Below are 23152 nucleotides of genomic sequence, written 5' to 3'. Positions count from 1 at the left end.
CAGTTGACTACCATTATTCATGGGCTCCATATTTGCAAGTTTACCTACTTGCTAAAATTTATTTGTAACCCAGAATTAATACTCATGTGTTTTCATGATCATTTGTAAAAAGCATTAAAAAGGTCGTGTCAGCTGGGGATTAAAAAGTACAGTTACTGTGATGAGAACTGAGTAAAATACGATTATTGAATCACTATATTGTATACCTGAAACTAATATAACACTGTGTGTTAACTCTACTGAAATTCAAATAATAAACTTAAAATAAAAAAGTCTGAGTCACCAAGCACACATAGTCCCAAATGAAGTTGAACAAGAGATGTTCTGACTTATTGTGTCAACTCTTACCCTTTTAATAAGGGTTTTTTTCTTGCTTTATTTAGGATCACATTTTTTGCATGTTTGTGTTTTTCATTGGTGATTTCACTGTTTAAAAGGGCCCCCAAGTGTAGTGCTGAAGTAATGTCTAGTGTTTCTAAGTGCAGGAAATCCATGACGTGTCTAATGGAGACAATATGAAAAAAAAAATGGAGATAAGCTTTGTTTAAGCATGACTTACAGTGCTGTTGGCTTTGAGTTCATTGTTGCTGAATCAAAAATATTTATTTAATAAGGTGTCCTTAGACAAAATCACAACTAAAACAAGGTTGTATATTAATTAGTTGATGAAAATGTTGTGAACAGAGCCTTGTAGGAAACTAATACTGTATTTCCTCTAGAGACAATGAGTTGTATTCATAATTTGGTGTTTATGGTGACTTTATAGAATATAATTGCTGCTAATAACAAGAATCAATTGTATCTTGTTTTATGATTATTGTTATTGAGAGCCAGTTACTGGTTAAGTTTATGTCTCTTCCACTGACGTAAAAAGCAATGTGTGTAAGTGTCAAAAGTAACTGTACCAATGCATGCAGCCAACTATCTTTATTTAACGGTCTTGGGGAATTTTATTAGAGTCAGTGGTCAATTGTTATCAATAAAGACAATAGATTTACTCCACTCAACCAAAAAGTGTAAAATTTTAAGGAATTTAGAAAAAGCTCTTATCCTATTTTCATGAATTGAATGAATCCATGAGTGACCAGTGGCTTGTAATCACTCTGTCAAGATCACTAAACATTTGATGCAGTTAAAGCTTCATATATCTTCCTTAGCCTAGTCATCAGCCCAACACATTGAATTATTTCTATTGTTACTTAAAAAATTCTTATTTACCCGCCTATCTGCATCGGAGGAGAAAGCTATATTGGCCCTTTACTTTAGAAATCCAAATGATTCACATTTATATGGTAAATATTTGATGTTGAAGAGCACATAACATAGATGGCTAAGGAAGTAATAGCAAAAAAGTTGCATAAAATCTGGAGAAAAAAGGTTATCCCTATTGTCACCATTTATGAAGAATACTCTGAACAAAATATTTTGTTGAGTTTATGAAAACATTGGCTGTCACTAGCTGTTACCAATGCTGCTGTATAGCACACACTTTGAGGATTCTTATCAGTGAGGAAGACAAGAAGCAGCTTACCATGTGTCCCTTTTACCTTCAATTGGCTCTGTTTGGAATAGCGCGCCCAGCTCACAAACCCTTTGATCAGTCACCAGTCAACATCCTTCTTATTAAGTATAAGAAGAACCTGACAAGGCCCAGAAATATATCATTTCTATTAGCTTTGGAGCCATATTGACTAAAATTTAATTTTACAGTACTGAACATTAGAAAATTTATGTTTCAGAGATATGGAGTTGAAGTATTGCCCCAATGAACCATTAGAAATAAAAAATACTTTAAGGAAAATAATATATCTAAAGAACTATTTTAAAACTTAGCAGTAAAAGGATGTAGATTCAAGTTATCTTTGACCATATTCCATGAAGGTAGAAAAATCATCTATATAGTTTGCAATTTCCTTTGGGTATATCATGATGCTTGGCATTTAATTGTCCAATTATTTTCTTTAATGGGACCTTGGAAAAAATTAAGATATATCTAACAACATTGCCAGGTTCTGCAAATAGTTCTTTTAACCTTGAACTGAAGAAGAGTCTTTCCATATGTGATCTTAAAAAGAGCTGTTATGATGCATTGCAACACCTGCAAGTGAATTTGTTAGCCAGCCCACCAAATGTACTCTTATTTCTTTCATGTGCTTTACTGACAATTTAGAGAGCAGACTCAAGGTGAATGATACTCATAATCTCAAAAAAATCTTCTCGGTTGACACAAAAAATTGAATGCTCAGTAGTATAACATAGAAACTTTCTTACTCGGTTAAGTGTTCATATTTTAAAGCTGCTGGGCCCATTTTTTCTAACCTATGATCACTAAAGATAAAAAGCAGATCTTGTAAATTCCTGTAATAGTATAACTCTGGATGTGATGCATTTGATGATGAGCTCTAGAAATCTTCCTAGTCTCCATTCTCAAAAAAAAGAGGATGGGAAAACATGCTTATATTCTTGGAGAGGAGAGTGGGGCATGGGGTTTATGAGGTGCTGAAGAATGGGAAGATTATATCAAGAATTATAAGGAGAAAGGCTGATTGATAGTTGATCTCCATGTTCTCTGATTCCCTTGAACCAGTCTCCATGGCAACTAAGTGGAGGCATCAACCAACTGAGAGATTTCTGGAGTTGTTGGCATTGTCCTGGCAATCCCAGGCTGCCTCGAGAGCCAGAATTATCCCCATCAATATTTAAGTCACAGCTTACAAGCTCCATATAGCATCAAACTACAGCTGGGGCCTGGGGGAATATAAATCAATTAGTCAGATACATGTAACTCCCACCTATTCAGTTGCACAGGCTTACCCTGGTAGCAACCTCAACATTTTATATTTTTTACTTTACTTTATTATGGTGGGGTTCTAACCGTATATACACTACATCTTTGACTCTATAATACCATCAATTAAAGATGAAATATTATTCTAAATATCACTAAAAAGAGGAGAAAGTTTCTAAACTCAAATGCCATCAATCATCATGCAAGCCCCAATTTCACAGACAGTAAAATGTGAAACACACACACACACACACACACACACACACACACACGTCTTGGAGTCTATGAAGTTCAGTCATTCAGATTGAGATAGAAACAGAGGTGCCTACATAAAATATGGTAATGTTCTCTTGTCTCTTTCATAATGATCAATCAAGACTTAATTTAACTTCGGTTTGAATGACAAAGTCAGACCGGAGCTTTGAGAACTTCAGCCAGCCACATCATACCTTCCCTTCTGTTTCCCTTTTGATGACTTTTTCTTTGTGCAGCCATTGGCTTTCTCAGCCTTCCAGCCTTAATTCTGTTTGCATCTTTTTGTCTTGTCCCTCTTTTTTACCATATAAGGGAGAAATTCTCTGCCTGACTAGAATGCTTCAGTAAAAGCCAAGAAGGACAAATGCTCTGATGACAGAGTATATAAACAACAGCATGACTCCCCTTAATGTTCTTCCGCCAAACATAGAGAGGTGAATTTTCTCTATTCTCTGCCTGTCTTTGCTACTTTTTAAAGTGATAAATCCCCTGCATTTCATTTGCTTGATTTCTGACAAACCCCTGGCAATATCAAAATGACTTTTCACAGTCTTCTCTGCACTCCAAGTTAGTAACTTGGGTATGTGGGGCCTCTAGGTGTTCTGGCTGTCTCTGATTTCTCCCAGGCTCTTACTCATGATTTGGTTCAGGTACACTGGCTTCCCTTCTGCACTGGGAAGGTCTCTCAGCAATCCAAACCTTTCCCCATCTCCACTCACCAAGCGAGGACTGAGACGTTTTCCGTATCACAAGAGCAATCCTCACAGAACAATGGTGTGGATGGATTGGAAGGGAAAGGCAAGCAGAGGCAGGAGAGGGTATCTCTGCCCAAGGATATTAGTAAACAGACAAACCAGAAAGGATAACTTGAAAAATGACGCTTATTAGTAAACACACAAACCAGAAATGATAATTTGAAAAAAAGTTGCTGACCATATATTCAATGTACTAATTTAACTTCACAATAAATGTGTGGGATTCAGTATAGATACTTGAGATTGAGACCAAGATTCAGGAATCACTGAGACATAAATAATAAATAGTTGGGATTGGAAAGTGAATGTCATCACAGTACAGAAGCAGAAAAGAGGGCCTGAGTACCTGCGGGCATCTCAAAGGGGCGGCGAGGGCAAGGGTGCAAGTAGCATCATGGACAATTAGCTCTGAGGTCAGAAGAAAACTAGGCTCACAGGGAATCCAAGAGAAAGGAATGTTGAAAGAAGAAGGAAATAAGGGGCGCCTGGGTGCTCAGTGGGTTAAGCCTTTACCTTTGGCTCAGGTCATGATCTCAGGGACCTGGGATCAAGCCCTGCATTGGGCTCTCTGCTTGGCAGGGAGCCTGCTCCCCGCCTCCCCCCTTCCCCGCCTGCTTCTCTGCCTACTTGTGATTTCTCTCTCTGTCAAATCAATAAATGAAATCTTTAACAAAGAAGAAGAAGAAGAAAATGAAGAAGAAGATCACTGGTCAATTGATGCAAAGTAATCTAATATGATTTGGAATAAATATCTTAGATTTAGAAGTTATGAAATTTAGAGAATGCAATATGAGCCATTGCATAGGTTGATGGACATATTTTACAGAACAATTAACAGGACGTTTATGTTTTATCCCATGACCAAGTAGCATAATCTTCTTTTGGTAGCTTTGGCAACATCCTCATCTACAGTCTCATTTGTCCTTCATCTTCTCTTTAGGAGAGTGAGTGGTTACACATAGCCTGGGCAACATCCCTTGAGCAGGAGAGCTTTCTATGGTTGACTGCATCTGCCTGGGGAAACACCCCATTCAGTCATTGAGACGACACCAAAGCCATTGCTGGCAAAACCCTACCCATTTTCTCTCATCCACTTTCAGCAAATTTGCCCTGAGCATATTTCCTAGAATTAGGTTTTTTTTGTTTTTGTTTTTGTTTTGTTTTGTTTTTTCTTTTAAACAGGAAAGAGATTTAAAATCCTTTCTTAGGCCAAAAACTTTACTTGGTATTGATCATTTTGTGGTTTTCTGGTGGTTTTTATTTGTTCTTCTGAATATCTTGGGTATCTACACTCCAGCTTTCACCTGTGAAATCCTCTGTTTCTCAGCCAGTTTGGCCATTTGGATTTATGAATCCTTCTTAGCTTCCATCACTAGAATCACTGTGTCATTAACCCTGAATCTTTAGGATTTATTCTTAACCTTCCGCCCATTCTCACATTGATCCTTCTGGCTGTAGCAATTCCCGTTCCAACCCAGATCTTCTGTACTCTACTGACCTAGCAAAGCTAAATGTTTCCTGACATTTTCAAGCTTATCCCTGAATTAAGCCTGTTATTTATATCACTTTTACAAATCATACGCCTTTTGTTTTTCCTCCTGAATTTTAAAAGTTAAAAATAACTTATAGAAGATATGATGAAAATTATATCTCCTTAATGAAAATTAAAGGGATTTTCCCCTTTGTAAAAATAATTCTATTTATACACAGCTTCAGAAAGTCAAGAAAAATATGTGAAAGGAAAAAAATCACTTAATAGTTATAACATTCTAATATTTTGACATTTAACATTGTTGAAATTTTTGTTCTATTTCTAGTTAGAATTTTTTTTTAATTTTTAAAATTTAAATTTTTGCCCCGTATCTTAAATATAATTATGTATCAGGATTTCTTCATTAAAAGACATGTTTTCTAAAGAGAAATACTGGGAAATAAATATAAACAAGGTTAAGTGAGGTTTTGCTACCGTAACAGACCTAAACATTTATAACACATTATAATTTTCAAGCCCTTGTACCCATATCACCTCTAAAGTCACCTTATTTTATTTATGGAGTTTTAAATTATAACCCATTAACAGTTATAAATATTGTTAAAATTGGTCGCAAGAAATAAACTCTTTCAAGATAATATCCAGAAAATTACATTATCCTTTTATTCCTTGGTTTCCCGAACTCATCTTGTGCTAATTCAGTATATAATATTTACTGGAATATATAATAATTAGTCTGTATGTACTAAAGTGGTGCTCTAAATCTGATTATGGAAAATTGGATATTCTCGTGATTATTCATTTTTACCCATACAATTATGATGCATCATCCATGAAGGCAGAATTTAGAAAAAAGAGAAATGTTACACTGAAGCATTGATGTCTCAATTTCCCAAGAATTACAGTGTAGATCTGTTTGTATAAAGTTTATTGCCTCAAACTCTTTGATCCCCATTTACATGACAATATCAAAATAGTTTCAAAAATTATAAAATGAATTCTATCAGTCTATCTTCTCTTTGGTTTTGTTATAGTCAACGATGCTTAGCTCCTCCAATAAGACCAAGCATTCCAGTCCAGGGGATCTTTCTGAACCATTAGTGCCTATTCTCCACCTAGCACATTTAAGCAGCATTTTTATGATTATTACCTCTTCATTTAACCTATTGATCTTTTAATTTTATGAAAATCAAATATCTAGCTCCTAAGACAAATAGATGTGTCTCAGTGAAATCCCTATATCTCTTGAAAATAATTAGATAACTTAATTATTCCAGTAAACTATATTTTAAAATTTCTTCTGAAATATTTAGCTCTTATAATATAAATTCTGTTTGAGAGAACTAGAAATACCCTATATTATGGCTGAAATACTAAGCGAAAACTCAGCTGCTGCTGGAAAATGACAAAAGCGCTCCCTTTTGTTTTAAATAAATTGAAAATGCTTCCAATATTTGAATAATGTAAACTTGAAAAATGGAAAATATTTGTGAATCTAATAAGCTCTTTTGAAAGAGAGAGACAGGATTAAACATCACTTTGCTATGTATGTGGTGTGACATTTTTGTTTTGTTCCAAGTTATTTTACTTTTTGTGCGACTTTGGAGTTTGTAAACATGCCATAAAATTTGGTAATTACATAATGATGATTTCATGGGTCTCACTTAGTGTAAAGGTGGCTAGACAGGGCAGCAAAATTGATTTTCTTTTTTATCTTTGTGGAAAGAAACAAAAGGAAATTGAATGCAAAATCTGCATTAAGACTATATTGGAATTATAACTCAACAATCTGTTACACATGAAATGAAAACCAGGTGTAGCCAAGTATTAGGTACTGTGGTACAATATTCAGCCAGTGGGTTAAGTTTAAACAACATTTTGTTTAACCCATGCCTTGTTTTGTTACCCATAATGTTCCAAATGCATATGACCTGAAACTATCTCTTGTCTCCTCTTGCCAAAGGTACTCAGAGGCAGGACTGTCCCTAGGCAAAATCATGAAGTAGGTGAATCTTGTGTTCATTCCCTACCCTTTTGCAATGACAATGTCACCTTAGATTCTCTCCACCTTCCTGTCACCAAGTGCCTACTCCAGCTGCTTTTCGCTCTGGATTTACCCTCTGTTTTCAGGGTGCTCATGCTGTTTCTTGTTGTCCAGTCCCTCTTTGATTATATAATTTCCCTACTCAAAAATGTGGCTCCCCCCAAGGAGCCAGGCAATGAAGTTTCTCCCACCTTTTGAGTCTTAATTCCCACTGCCCCTGCACCACAATATTCTACTGCAAGTGAATCACTCACCTTACCCTTTTTGTTTCTATATCTTTTCCGTGCTATTCCTTTTGTCTGAGCTGGCCTCCCTTTCTCATTTCCATCTGTTGGAATCCTAATCGTTTCTCAAGGTTCAACTCATCTGTATGTTCTCTACATGGCTTCCCTGATCATTCCCGGCCTCTCTCCTCTATACTTCATCTATTCCACTCATATGGCACTTACCACATGTTGCTTTGTATTATAATATTTATGTATGTGTCTTGTCTCCAGGCACTGTGCTGGGCGCTTTACAAACGTAATCTCATTTAAATTTCACAACAATCTGATGAGGTAGGTATTACTAAATCATTTAACAGTTGAGGAAACTGAGGTTCAAACAGGTTAAATAATTTGCCCAAGGTCACACCGCTAGAACAGAACAGAGTTAAGAATTGAACCCAGGTCCAAAATATATATTCTTTCCACAAAGCCATATTGCTATCTATTTAGTTCTTTTCCATCCCCTGAAAGATGGAATAGAGGTATAAAATATAGGAAGAAGCCAACTTAGGCTTTCTAATTATCACATGCTTCTTCAACAAAAAGGTAGAATTTGTTGGTAATTACTATGTTCCTAGCTAAAGCTGATTTGTTAACTATAGTCCATAAGGAATTCAAATAAAATGGGAGAAATTAAAAATCCTTACCTAAAGTTTCCAGAACAAACATGACATAAGAAGAGAATGTTTAAGACAATTCATAATTTAATAAAGGCTAAATAACATTGGTCTCTGAGCACTACTGGAAAATAAGTACAAGGAAAAGAAGAAAACATGAGGCTGACTAAGAAAGGCTTCCTACCAGTCCCCTAGGGATTTAAACAAGCTGTAGTGGTTAGGAGGCTGAAGGTATGATTTCATCCTAAATCTTTCACAAACAAACAATATCTCTATTGTGTATAAAGCCCATTTTTTTCCTTCCATCTCTAGTGTGGCATCTTGAATAAATTAGGGGAAATGAGATGAGTGTTTCTAAGAGAGAAATCTCATCCCCAATGGACAACTTTTACAACTGCCCTCTCCAGTAGCCAGCCCAACCATGGATTATGAGCTGTACCTTGGACAGGCCCATTCTCAAGAGTCTTCAACCTAGAACCAATCTCCCATTGGTCACATGACAGAGGCCCCATCTTGAGAATTTAGACTTAGTGTGTGTGTGTGTGTGTGTGTGTGTGTGTGTGTGTGTGTAAAGGATTTGTTTATTTGAGAGTGAGAGAGTGCAAGTAGGAGGGGCAGAAGGAGAAGGAGAGAGAATATCAAGCAGACTCCCTGCTGAGCATGGAACTCCATCTCACATCACTGAGATCACGACCTGAGCTGAAACTAAGAGCTGGATGCTTAACCAACTGACCCAGCCAGGCACCCCAGGGTCTCTTTGTCTTTTGGCACCACTGCTTTTGCTTCTCATTTTCTAATCCCCCCAGCTTGTCGTATTATCGGTTGCATATTTCGTTAACATGAGTAAGATGCAGTGATCATTAAACATGTGCTCTCAGTGCACCTCTGTTAACTTCTGCCAGTCATCTCAACTTTGCTTGCTAAACTCCTTTTCAATTTATGTATGTTCCCTGTATGCCAATCCTATTGGCTCTCCACACTTGTTCTTCATACCAATCTTAACAACGATTTTAAAATTTGGGGGGGAAAATAGTGTGTCTGATCCAAGCTTGAATATAGCAGGGCATACTGGACTTCAGGCCCTATTTTGGAAAGCCTGAAAATTTCCATTTTAGTTATGTTTGAAATCTGAGTAATTCAATGGACCCAACAGGAAAACCACCTTCACCTAAACTGAAATTCAAAACGCAAAAGCTCCTTTTCTTCTTTTCTCCAAAGTTTTCTATGATTTTTCTTGTCTTCCATAGAAGTCCTCAAAGTTAACTCATTTTTTTTCTTTTTCTTTTGAAATACTTATAGATTCATGGGAAGTTGGAAGAGAAAGGTACAAGGAGACCCTGTGTACCCTTCACCCCATTTCTTTCCACTGTTATATCTTAACGTAATTGTAGTACACTACGGAGGCCAGAAAATTGACATCAGTCTCATTCACTTTTAAATTTTAAAAAAGAACAGAAAATGTCTAACCTGATGATGATCTAGTCAGTTTTGTGTTTCACTCTACGTTCTGTTTCTACTCAAAAGCAGTAACCAGACTGACAGTGTTGGATACAAAAGGTCGTATGCCCATACACCCACAGAGAAAGTTCTCCCACATTGTTGGAGATGATCATCAGGACTCACGCAGACCTTTGGTCGGTATCATAGGTGGTGGGAGGGAGCCTCAAAAGACCAGGGCTGGAATTTGATTCTGCCTCCAAATGTGTGACCTTGAGCAAGTCACTTGACCTTTCCAAGCTTCAGTGTCTTCATCTTTAAAATGGAGGAACTGTTTCTCCTGCCTACTTCAGAGGGTTGTTGTGAGGATCAAATGTGATGATGTGTATGAAGGAAGGAGGTAGGCTGTGAATCAACAGTCATGAAGTTTATTATTCTTTTCTGAAACTATGCCTATTATAGAAGTTTAGTTTTTCAAAGGTGATTTTATTCTTAGAAACAAAACAAACCCACCTCCTTATTAGCCACAAGACCTATAATTTCCATTTTATGTAAATGACCTTGACTTTTTACCACTCTTAGTAGGACAGGCATTAGCAATGTATTGGACAAGCACTCTGTGACTCATTACCTACACACCCCGAGGCATAGCTTCTATTTTAAAATAAATATTTCCTAACATTTTCTTCTGAAAGGTTGAATGCATTTTGAGTAGCTTTTATTTTTATCCTGACCACAGGATTTATTCTTGCTTTTTTTCTTTTTTTTTTCAGCCATAAGACATATAATAGGTGCTCCTGACAATAGTGAGAAATTATAAAAATACCAGATTAGACAGCGGATGGTTTATGAAGTAGAAATGGAAATCATCCAAACTGTATTGTTCTTTGGTTTGTCTGGATTTATAATATAAACTCCTAACTCACTGGTGGATTCTGATGTGTGAGTTGTAAAAATGCTAGTCTTGGCAGTAAGGGTAGAAAAATGTATAGGATACAATAAACTTAAATCATGGAAAGTAAGATAAAAGTATTTGTGTGTACTGAATGTTTTGGGCACCAAGATAAAAGTGTTAAGATTTGTTTTCTCCTCTTTCCTTCCTGTATACAGGCTGGCATGGCTCTGACCTATGACCCCACAGCCGCCATACAGAATGGGTAAGTAGACAACATTTTTTCTATTTTAATTGCTAAAGTATCTTTGATCTCTGGATTCAGTACTGAAGAAAAATGTTCAAAACATTCTTTTGTTTTAAAACTTCAAACAGAAACTTTAAACCAAACATTTCTTATCATAATTTTTTCGTCCTGTGACTCTGACTTCATAACATCTTCCATGTCCTCTGTTTCCACATGGTGCCTACCCACATTATATGTCCCTCCCTCATGCTCTTTTTCTCTCTCTCTTAGAATAAGGAATGTAAAGAGGGAGCACAGATAGAGCTAAGCTGGAAGGTGTACCTGTGTGTCTCTGGGATAAGAGTATTAAACTGCTGGTAACTCTAGAATTCCAATGATTTTAGTGTTTTTCCAGTTCACTTAAACATAAATAATTCTTTTGCTATTTTCTTCTGGCTATTAGGGGTAAACAATGGACAGAGTCAAGTTAGAAACTTGGTGATTGTGTCTTCCCTATTTATTTTATGTGTTTATTTCATTGATTTATTTATTTATGTTTGGGAAGAGAGGAGAAGGGAGAAAGGCAAGAAAATCTTAAGCAGGCTCCAGGCCCACCACAGAGCCCAATGTAGGGATTAGCCTCACAAGATCATGACCTGAGCCGAAATCAAGAGTCAGACATTTAACTAACTGAACCACACAGACACCCATTACTCCTTATTTTAATAAGCATCTGGAAATTTATAACCTCTTACTTAGAATAAATCACATAGCTTAGGATTCTTCCTTGAGAAATAAGACAAACTATATTACCTGAACTCTCAAAAATTCTGTGATTCTGAGTATCTTGGGTTGAAACTTTCTTCTTAGTTTCAGTCCCTTCTCTTTGCTTTGACTGTCCTGCAATTGACAGTAATTATTCTTTATTCTTTGATTGGTTGCTTGTTTTATTTTCACAGCCTTGCATCTTGGATTTCTCCATGGCTTTCAGTTTTCTGTCTTATAATCTCATTAAAGAATCAGTCAGAATGAAGACCTCATTTAAGATCAATGTAGAATGATAAAAAGATGCCAACTCTATTTTCTACTTGGTCAGCTGCCTTTAATGAAAATCTATGAGATAGTGGAAATATTTAAATATCTCCTATTCTTAACAATGTTACTCATTTAGTAAGTGATTTATTCATTCATTCAAAAAACATCCAGTGAGTCTGCCAACCACTTTGCTATGCTTTATAGATTTAAAAAATCTTGTATGAGACAAGATCTTTGCCTTCAAGGAACTCAGAGTCTACCCTTCCATAAAAGAGTAAAACATGGGTGGTAAGCTAGGGAAGGAGTCTAGTCATTTTTTCCTTTTTAATCAAAACTTCTCTCCAGGAGCAAAAATTAGGGATTTATCCAGTAAGCATGTTCTTATTTCCAATAAGGCACTATAAACTTGGAGTGTAAAAAGAAGGAAAGAAATGCAGAATAAAGTCCTCAAGAATCACATTGTATAGCTGGGGAAATAAAATAACTAACTCAAAAGGTATGAAATAAGGCATGATATGCTAAGTGATGGTGACAGAAAATATATTATAATGGAATATTATTATATTAGAAAAATATTATAATGGAAGAGAATAGATGTATTGAACACATACTATGTACAAAGTACTTTATATTTGTAACTTAAGGTGTTTGGGAGCAGAATCAAATACATGAAATATACATGTAGGTGCAATTGGAAATGTATATACATAAATGGAAAATAAAAATAATAATTGAATGAGTGTCATGTGTTCACTAACCAGCTTCAATAAGTACTAATATTTTGCATACACTGTATGTATGTATATATTAGTCTGCGATATTTATCTATATATCTATTATAAATTCCTTCTTACCCATTGCTCTATATGAAGAATTAGAAATGTAGCAGTGACCTAGGCCTGGACTGCAATGAGAGACTGATGCTTTCTTATGCATTGTTTTAGGCAATCTTCTTTCTGATGCATAGTTTAAAATCTGACTGTCTTCTTGAAAAACATACTTTGCCAAGTGTTTATCCTGATTTATCACAGGCCTAAAGAGAAAGTAAAAAGGGATTTCTGTTCCTAATCTGAGCCACCAAAAGGGAGCTTTGGGTTAATGCTGTGTTGGAGGCTGTAAGGACTGCATGGAACACCGGGAACATTTCTCCCTTCCACAGGCCCTCACCTCACATTTCACCTCGCTGCCCATTTGCCACGTTGAGATTGGCTGCAGGTTCATCTGTGCACTTTATTTTTTTTTTTTAATTTTTTCATTGACATATAATGTGTCATTAGCCCTAGGGGTACAGGTCTGTGAATAGCCAGGTGTACACACTTCACAGCACTCACCATAGCACATACCCTCCCCAATGTCCATAACCCAACCACCCTCTCCCTACTCCCCTCCCTCAGCAACCCTCAGTTTGTTTTGTGAGATTAAGAGTCTCTTATGCATCTGTGCACTTTATTTTTTTTTATTTAATTTTTTATTTTTTATAAACATATATTTTTATCCCCAGGGGTACAGGTCTGTGAATCACCAGGTTTACACACTTCACAGCACTCACCAAAGCACATACCCTCCCCAATGTCCATAATCCCACCCCCTTCTCCCAAACCCCCTCCCCCCAACAACCCTCAGTTTGTTTTGTGAGATTAAGAGTCATTTATGATTTGTCTCCCTCCCAATCCCATCTTGTTTCATTTATTCTTCTCCTGTGCACTTTAAATCAGCCTCTCTATGACATATCTTTATCTGTACCTTATAGTAACAGTGTTACACTCTATTCTTGGAATTATTTGAAGTGTTGCAAAAATGGTTCACCCTTTTCACTGCCCACTTAAACATTTACAACAATGAATAGTTCCCTCATAAAACACATTTTTGTTAAGATGCTGAGGATACCTGTCTTGAGAATCCTGTCATCTGATCTACTCTCATTGACAAAGAACTGTATGCCATTGACCAGTCCCTCTCTTCAATAGCTTCTTGTCCACTGAATATTCCTTTCAGCCTATAGAAATGCTGAAGCCTTTTCTACCATTCAAGAGGGTAGAAGCAAAACAATTTTCATACCTAGGACATCACTTCTAGTGACCACACTATGTTAGTCACTTCTAGTGACAACACTATGTTAGCCTTCTTTTCACTGCTAAACAACTTCAGTTGTCTGTACACAGTCTTCCCATATTATTTTCTAATGAAGCTTACTAAATTATGAAGTCTGGTTTCAAACTTGAATGGAATTTCCTTTGCTGATGTTCTCAATGATCTCCAAATGCATCCATTATAACAGACACCCTTTTAGTTCTTAGGCCATTTGACATCTTGCCTCATTCAAATTGTCGTTGTTACCATTTATATCTTTTTGGAAATTTCTTATCTCTTGGATCCCACAGCTCCATTCCCTGCTGATCCTCCAGGCTCTGTACTCTTCCCACTCACTTGATCTCTTCTTATTCCTCCTCTTTTCCCCACTTATAGTAATCTTTCTTAGGGTTTTGTCTTTTTCTTGGTTGATCTCATCCATTCCTCTTGCTTTTTGGAACCTGAAGATTCCCAAGCTGACACTTGGAAATCATAAGTAGATGCAGGGCCCAATAATTACTCTTTGGTTGGCTGGTTATTTTATTACCTGTGTTTCTAATGCTTATTAGGTATTGCTCTTAGATACCTTTTCTGTCCCAAATTGAGATCATTAACTTCATCAATGTTTCCTAATACAAACAAAACATATTCAAATGAAAAACAAACAGGAAATTTGCTTCCTTTTTTTTCCCAATAATTCACTCTAAAGCCATTTAGGCCATAAACTCCAGTTCTCTGTTTTACAACTTTCTTGATAAAATTGGTCATTAAAACTTATTCAGTCTATCTTTGAACTATATCTTCACCCCAGCTCTTGCTCCTTGCCACTGGTTGAGTTCATTCAGTCTCCCTTCCTACCTGTACTAACCTTTTATTTGTGTCTAATATATCTTTCTTTTTTTTTTTAAAGGTTTTATTTATTAATTTGACAGAGAGAAATCACAAGTAGACGGAGAGGCAGCCAGAGAGAGAGAGAGAGGGAAGCAGGCTCTCCACTGAGCAGAGAGCCCGATGCGGGACTCGATCCCAGGACTCTGAGATCATGACCTGAGCCGAAGGCAGCGGCTTAACCCACTGAGCCACCCAGGCGCCCTAATATATCTTTCCTACAAAACATTTTCACATGGTTTTTTAAAAAAATGTGTATATATATATATATGTGTATATATAATATATATCTAAATAATAACATATAAATATATATTCATATTTAAAATAAATATATTATATATAAATATATAATACATATATAAATAAATTTATATAAATAAATTATTTAAAATGTAATCCAGTAATCATCTTCCTCCCTGTCTGGTTTAAAGTATTAGGTAGACTTTCCTAACTATAGAACAAAACTCAAACTTCCAAGAATGGTGTGCATGTGCACACACAGACACACACACATAATAATAATAATACTATAATATACATGTTTTATATATATACATATACATGTACCAAACATATACATAAACATATATATGTCTAGATATATATAATAGTAACACCCATAACTTGGTTCCTGAAAACTTCTCAGAACATTCCATGTTACTTTACATTTTTGTGTCTTGTTACTCATGGAATTCTCTGCCTGGAAGGAATGGTAATTTTCTTCCTTCTCTCTGTCTTTCCTTCTTTCCATCATTTTTTAAAATACTGCTGTCCTTTGAAGGACACAATCAAGTGATTCCAGGCAGAAGCCAATTACACAACCAGTCAGAAGAGAAACACTATGAGCAGTGGTTAGGAGTGCATACCCCAGAATCAGCCTGCCAATATGCACATCCAAATTCTGTTATTCACCAGACATGGGCCAGTTGTTTTTGCTTTAGTTTGCTCCTCTGTGAAGTGGAGATGATAGTAAGACTTTGTAAGGATTAAAGGAACTCTGTATGGTACAGTGTAACTGTCAGTGTAAGTATTGATGTTATAGTTCAAGGTGCCATGATACATTTGACAGTCTATTTACCATGCAGTTGTTGACACCATGTTTATTTCCCTGCTGGGCTATTAACTCAGTGAAGGCAGGTTTCATGCTTTATTCATCTTTATAGATTGTTTAACCCGGTATTGTAAAAGTTAAAGAAGAAATAGGAAATGTAACCAATGATATCTTCTTGGCCCCAACAAATTGCCATTAGAGAAACCATTCCTTTTTGCAGCATCAATTTACTCTGTCCCCATATAACACTTTAATCTGTTTCTCTTTAAGTATATGGCCTCCAGTTTCACCCAAAGTATCCAAATTGCCCATGAATTTATCACATCTTGAGTTAAAAATGGAGTTTTAGAAGACTCAGACTGTCCATTGTATTGTTGATAACAAGAACATAGAAATTTTATATAATGAAAAGGAAAGAAGAGGAAGATTGCAGTGAATTAATCTTATTCATTTGACACTACTTCATAGAGATGATTTTAAAAATATGTTGTTCGTGTTTGGTTTTATTGTCTTGTATGGTAACATTTTATGAATAGGGGATACTAGAACAATAATTTCTAAGCCTGTAAGATACTGGGATCACCACAAATATTTTCTCCACATACTGTCCGTTGGCTTAACATTAACATGTGCGTCTTGGAGGTGTGGAAGGTGATTTAGAAAACTTACTCAGCATATTAAGGGATCTAACATGAATGTTCAGAATAGAGTATGTTACTCCCTATTCATGTTGCTGTATTCGATTTAGCAAGCACCCTAACTCAGGCAGGCAGCAGTAACCTAACAGAGTGAGACATGTTTATTGCTCCAGGAAAGAAACTGGTCTCATTTTGCATAGAATAATCAGTATCCAAAGATACAGTTGTAACTCACTCTAATCCAGTTAATATTCTTAAACATTGCTTAATGCTCACTGAGTTCAGTTCAACATTTTTTTCTTTTGAATATCTGTCTCTATTGCACTGTTTAAAATCATTTTGGTGATGCATATTTGAAAAGAAAAAATTTTATATTATATTGGAGACAATGAACATGCACTCAATTCCAATATGAGATACAGTGCAAATAATATTGTGGTAGAAACACAAAGTACTACGAGATCTATGTCTATATTAACTTTTATTTGTATAAAATCTTCCTGAAAGAATATAAAAGAAATGATGACAGTAGTTCTCTAAGGAGGGCCAACCAAGTACTGCAAAGTAGGGAAAAAGGGGAGACTTATTTTTCACTATTTATGTTTTTATATTCTTTTTGAAAAGAAAATTAATATCATAGGACCACAAAAAAGAGGCATTTGTGTTCTAATGAGGGATTCAGAAGGCTTCTCGATGGAGCACTGACATGAACATTTCCTCTTAGAGATGACCCACATCATAGCTAAAGAACGTATTTTATGACCCTTTGGTTTCCCATAAGTGTAGTAAACCCCAGGGCTTTCTGAGTATGTGGCTGGGTTGTGGCTAGTAGCTTAAATTGTGTCAAGGGTTAAATATGTTCTGAATTCCATAACCTCTGCATTAATACAGCAACATGAAATTGAAATAAATACTCCCAAATTGAGCTCAACTTTAGCTAATGAAGAACAAGTATTTATAACTACCAACAGTGGGGAATCTATCCTGTTTGAACTTAGATGGTAGAAAATGTCAGTTCTGTCGTCTGCCTGAATCTATCCAAATTATTGTTTTCAAAAAAATTAGTTCAATGTCACATCGATCTAAGGCTTTGAAGTTTATAGTGAAGAAGTGTCTGGATCACAATGGAAAAATGAAACCTTAGTACTTTTTACTCTAGGTTAACTTACAAGAATAAAAATTGCCTCTTCTTTTTTCAGAACTGTCTGGCTTAAGTCTACAGTTTGTTATTACAATTCCCCTATTGCTTTTTTAGCAGTCCAATATGAAATTCCATCATTTTCAAATATGAGTGTGGGAGGTGGGAAATAATCACTCCCCATATTCAAAATCTCATCTTTCCAGTGTCCTTTTCAGCAAGAGCTGCTGTGTAAAAGCCTCTTGGATTGTTTTATTTGAATAAAATGCATTTTCTTGGGAGTGACATGAAAAAAAATGTTTTCTATAGCACTGGTTTGCCAGCTGTTGTATATGGGAACTTGATATTAAGTGATACAGAAACCTTATCTTATTACACTAGGAATGGAATCTAATGTGAAGGATACAGTGGTATTACAATAAAAACGACCAATAACTTATTAATCTTATGCTATAGTGTTACCCTGAGGATAGTGTTCGTGGTTCTTACTCTAACAATATTGCCTGTGGACATGAAAGAGGAGACAGTGCTGTTGATTTCAGTGTGCAAATAGAATTTTGTGAGGTTTTCTTCAGTAAAAAACATTCTACCCTGCGGTTATTGATATATTCATGTTATTTTTATTGTCAGTGAAATAAGATTTCACCATATTACTACTGATGGCCAAATCCTCTGAAGATGAATTTCCTGCAGGCGAAATCATGTCCTATTAGTGACTTCAACTTGCATATTCTGAACTTCTGGAGCCCACTTGCTTTAAGTGCCAGAGAACCAAGTAACTCTTTGCATTCCTTAAAAATAATAACTTTTTCAAAGGCAAGCTTAGAATTCTATAGATAGATCATGCTTAGTTAACTCTCTTAGCCACTGTAGCATTTGGTATTTTGTTCAAATGAAATCACTCCAGAAGCAACTAGTTCATATTCCTAAGGCAAGTTTTCTCATCCTCAACACTGCATTTTGGACCAGATCATTTTTTGTGTGGGAGCTGTCCTGTGCATTGTAGAATGTTTAGCAAAATCTCAGACCTCTATCCACTGGATAGCAGTAACGACCCACCCACACACTTGTGACAACCAAAAATGTCTCCAGATCCTGCCACCAAATGTTCTCCAACAAACAAAATCACTTCTAGTTTAGTACCACTGGACAGAGAGTATAAAAGAAACACTTACCATGCACATAAATGTTATGAGCATTTTAGAAAAAAAACAAATGTGTGTGGGGTGTGTGTGTGTGTGTGTGTGTGTGTGTGTGTGTGTGTGTGTCTTAAAAGGGTAAACTATTCCCAGGAAAATGATTTAAGAATTCATTCCCAGTTTTCTATAAAAACATTTTCAAGGAATAATGCATATATTATGATATAAAAACAAAGTCACATATTTAGAATTACCTTAACTTTGTTATTATGGCTAAAATGTTTCAGTTTTATCTTTCCTGTTCCCCAGTAATGCCTATGCCTAAAGCATCCATTTGGATGGTCTCTCCTTTTTTTAACATCATGATCATATGGGAGTGTTTCTAAACCCTAACAGTTACATGGCAGGGACTGAGAAGAAGTGGAAAGATTGGGAAACTCATTCTACAGTTTTCTCTTATAGAGCCTGGCCTGATACATTTTCTTTAGATATGGTACCTCTAAGTCTGTGATGCAATAGCAATTTTTCTTTTCATGGTTTAAGGAGGGTGTCCTGTAAATTCATCCAGTTTATGTTTGAACTTGGGAAGAGCTTATTTCAGAATATGAGAATTAGAAGAGTCTCTTCTTCCCAGTACATTTTCCATTCTAAATAACTCTCTGACTTGAGTGGCAGTTTTGGAACTTGCTGGCAAAGAAGAAATATCACTCTTGTGTGCCGTATAGGATTAGAGCAAATAAAAAAAAATGCATTAAATTTTCCCCCAAGGGCTCCCTTTGTAAGTATCAGCTTAGTTGGCTGATTTCTTTATGTTTCTTCTCCCTGTTTTCCCCATAAAATTCCCTGTAAACTCTGCCTGTCAATCCAGTCCTCATTGCCTTCACTTTTAATGCTTCAGTTGCTACATTTTACAAAATAAACCAGCCATGCCCAAGTGAGAGTCATGATTCACTCCATTGGTGGGAGAGGCTGAAACTGGATTTTTCTAACACCAGAGCGTGGTGAATAAGAAAGACTGTGGGGTGATTATGGAATAGCCGTGGGTGGAATGGGGTCATTATAAGCCCCAAGTAAGTCTTCTCGTTCACTTCTTCATAAATAAGATCTGTCAAGGCTAAGATCTAAAGGGGGATTTTTAAGTGAAAATCATGATTTTTGTAGAAAAGGACTCTTCCCTAGTTGCTAATACTTTCGCATGCTTAGAAAGCAAATATTGATGAAACGTCCACTGAACATTTACTAACATGTAATGTTGGCCTCTCTGGGTTCTTAACCATCAGCTTTCTACTGGTTTTGGAACCCATCTTCTATGGTCCCATAATCTTGGCATTGGCCATCCTATACTGAAATCACGACTTATTTCCTTAAGCTTCTTTGCATTCATTCATCCAATTGACCTATGGTTCTTAAATATTTATTATTTCCTAGGCTCTACTTTAGGCAACGAGGCCAGTGTGTCCTCAGCTTTGTCAAAACTGGCATCTAGAGAGAAAAGGTAGTCAGTAGTATCCTGTTTAGTCAACTCCACCACCACAACAAAATAGCATTTTTTAGATGGTTTTAAACAATAAAAATTGTGTTTCTCACAGTTCTGGAGGCTCGAAGTTTAAAATCAAGGACTGGCTAACTCATTTCTGGTGAAGATCTGTTCCTGGCCTTCTCACTATGTCCTCACCCAGCCTTTCAGAGAGCAAGTTCTCTAGTGTCCCTTCTTATAAGGACACTAATCCCATCAGATCAGGGCCCCAGCCTGTTGACCGCATCAGTTTCTTCCAGAGAGGTTCCATCTCCAAATATAGACACATTGAAAGGATTTCAACATGTGCATTTTGGAGGAACATGAACATTTATTTATTCTATAACATACATAAAGAAATTTTTAAAAGTCACTACTTTAGATGGATGTAGGAGTGATAGGGGAAAAAAAAAAATCACAGGAGAGGAATAGAGAGCAAAGGTGGTGGAGATAGTGGTTGCTACTTTAGCTACAGACCTCTCTGAAGAAAGGAGATGTGAGACCAATAATGAGAAAGAGGTACGCTTAGGGAGATTTGTGGAAATAAGCATTTCAGGTAGAGAGAATTATAAGTTTAGTGGCACAAGACAGAAGTAAGAATGACAGAATCATGTGACGAAAGAAGGTCAGTGTGGCTGGAACCTAGCTGGCTGATTTAGAGGGGTAGGAGAAAATACTAGAGAGGTAGGCGGTAGCCTGTTTGTGCTAACCAATACCAGAAATGCAAATTTTGTTTTCACTTCAATGAAGAGCCATTGGGAGATTTTAGGCTGATTAATGTACAGATAAGATACAATTTAAGTGGCTCAGCAGAGAGTCTATGTAATGTTTTAGAGTCTTACCTATCGTTGGTACAAATAGTAAATTTTATATATATATATATATATATATATATATATATATATATTTAAGTGGAAGGATGTATATTTGCTTACACAGTAATTGATTTTGTTTGGAAGACAGGTTTATTAGGTAGAAATTACATAGAGCATATATTCATTCTTTATAGTGTACATGTCTATGAGTTCTGACAAGTACACATAGAACCACCAGACAATCAAAATAGAATAGCTACATCACTTCCCAAAATTCCCTCATGTGTCTTTAGTTGACTCCATCCCCCAAGCTCAGCCTTTGACTTCTACTGATCTGTATAGTTTCTTTCTTTATAGTTTTGCATTTTTCATGTTGTGATGTAAGTGGAATTATAAAATAGAGAGTCTTTTGAGCCTGACTTCCTTCATTTAGTGTAATTCACTTAAGTTTCATCATGTTGAATGTATTGGTAGTTATTTCCTTATGGCGTAGTAGTGTTCTACTGAATGGAGGTACCACAGTTTGTTTATCAATTTTGTTGAAGGATGCTTGGCTTGTTTCCCCATTTTGGCAAGTCCAATCAATAAGGCTGCTATAAACATTTGCTTTAAGGTTTTGTGTAAATATAAGGTTTCTTCATTTATCTTGAGTTCATATCTACCACTAGGATTGTTGAGTTGTACAGTACGTGTGTGTTTAACTTCATAAGAAACTGGCAACCTGTTTTCCAAAATGACTATACCGTTCTGCATTTCCACCAGCAACAAATGAGAAGCCCACTTTTTCTGAATCTTTGGCAACACTAGGACTCTTTTTCTTCCTTTTTTCTTTCTTTCTTTCTTTCTTTCTTTCTTTCTTTCTTTCTTTCTTTCTTTCTCTTTCTTTTGTCATTGTAATATGTATGCAGTCAGTATCATTTTTTTTTTTAATTGCACAACTATAAACTTAGAGGTCTGATGGGTATGGATAGTAAGGATGTAATGTGTAACAGAGTAACTTTTGCAGCTGCGGTTTTTTTTTTTTTTTTTTTTTTTTTTTTAACGAAAAGAGTGTGACCTTATAATCCCTGTTGAGAGCTAGATAAAGTAAATTTAAGACTATGGTCTCCCAATCCTTGCTTGAAGGCTTTTATAGACTCTAAGGTTAAAGAATTTCCTCATTAAATCCTGGAAACCTTGAAATCTAGAACTCCTACATTCAGGGGGAGTCTTGTAGAATGCTTCTTTAGAAGGGTAATCCATGAGATTCTCTGTTCAAAATATCAGTGACCTCTGAGGGATGAAGTTTTTGGCCCCGAAATTCAAACCTCAGTGATGCTATTAAAAAAAAAAAAAAAAGTAGCAGTTGATTTTTGCTAAGAGTACAGCTAAGTGAAATAATGATTTTGTTGCCACTAAAACCCATTTTCCTAATCTATCCTCACATCAGTGAAGTAATCCATCAAAAGCATCTTGTTTTTTTTTGTTTGTTTGTTTGTTTGTTTTTTTCCATTCTGTGGCTGGCCCCTCTGGCCTTTCACTTACCAATGAGACAGGAAGGAAGAAACAGGACTTGAAAATCCACTGACGAATTTGAGTGTTAGGTAATGTGTAAACTCTATAAGGTAAAGTGTGAGCAGAGATGGCTGTGTCACTGATTTAAGTACCGAAAAGCTGCCCTTTGAAAGATCTGTAGAAAGACCTGATTTGTGAAACTCTGATCTTGCCCACTATCATTTTATAATTGTTCGATGAAGGGCCCTGAAAGACTCAAAATCTCAGTGCTTTTCAGAGTCTACAGGAGTACATCACAGAACTCCAATATCTCCCTGATTGAATCTAGAAAATATTCCTATCCTCAGCGGGACACAAATCACAAATTGTCTGCTATCTTCTCTTTTCAGGGAGAAAATATTTAGCTCAGTTTTCACATGAGTCCACGGACTTCTTCCTAGCACAAATTATATAGAACTCTCTAGGAGCTGACCCTATTCTCTTGAATGATGAGACAAATGCAATTTGTGTACACATAACATTGGCCACCTTTATAAAGCTTGTTGCTATCATTTTGCCTTTCCCTCAAAGAGCTTTAACATTGCCTTAAAAAA

At 36.1% G+C, this 23152-nt stretch overlaps 1 protein-coding gene across 9 annotated transcripts in view; it reads left to right on the top strand.

Moving 5' to 3' along the window:
* Positions 1-23152, top strand: part of RBMS3 (RNA binding motif single stranded interacting protein 3) — a 713870-nt gene that overhangs the window by 579896 nt on the left and 110822 nt on the right. For 8 of the 9 annotated variants that reach the window (XM_059390794.1, XM_059390798.1, XM_059390793.1 and 5 more), the window contains one exon: positions 10765-10811. In XM_059390794.1, the coding sequence (XP_059246777.1) occupies positions 10765-10811 (47 nt within the window). Of the gene's footprint in view, positions 1-7253; positions 7293-10764; positions 10812-23152 lie in introns of all 9 variants that reach the window. The other variant, XM_059390801.1, reaches the window with a different exon arrangement.

Source organism: Mustela nigripes, chromosome 2 (assembly GCF_022355385.1).
Source record: "Mustela nigripes isolate SB6536 chromosome 2, MUSNIG.SB6536, whole genome shotgun sequence".
Classification (NCBI taxonomy): Eukaryota; Metazoa; Chordata; class Mammalia; order Carnivora; family Mustelidae; genus Mustela; species Mustela nigripes.
Note: the sequence above shows the minus strand (reverse complement) of the source record. Positions and strands in the feature narration are given on the sequence as shown.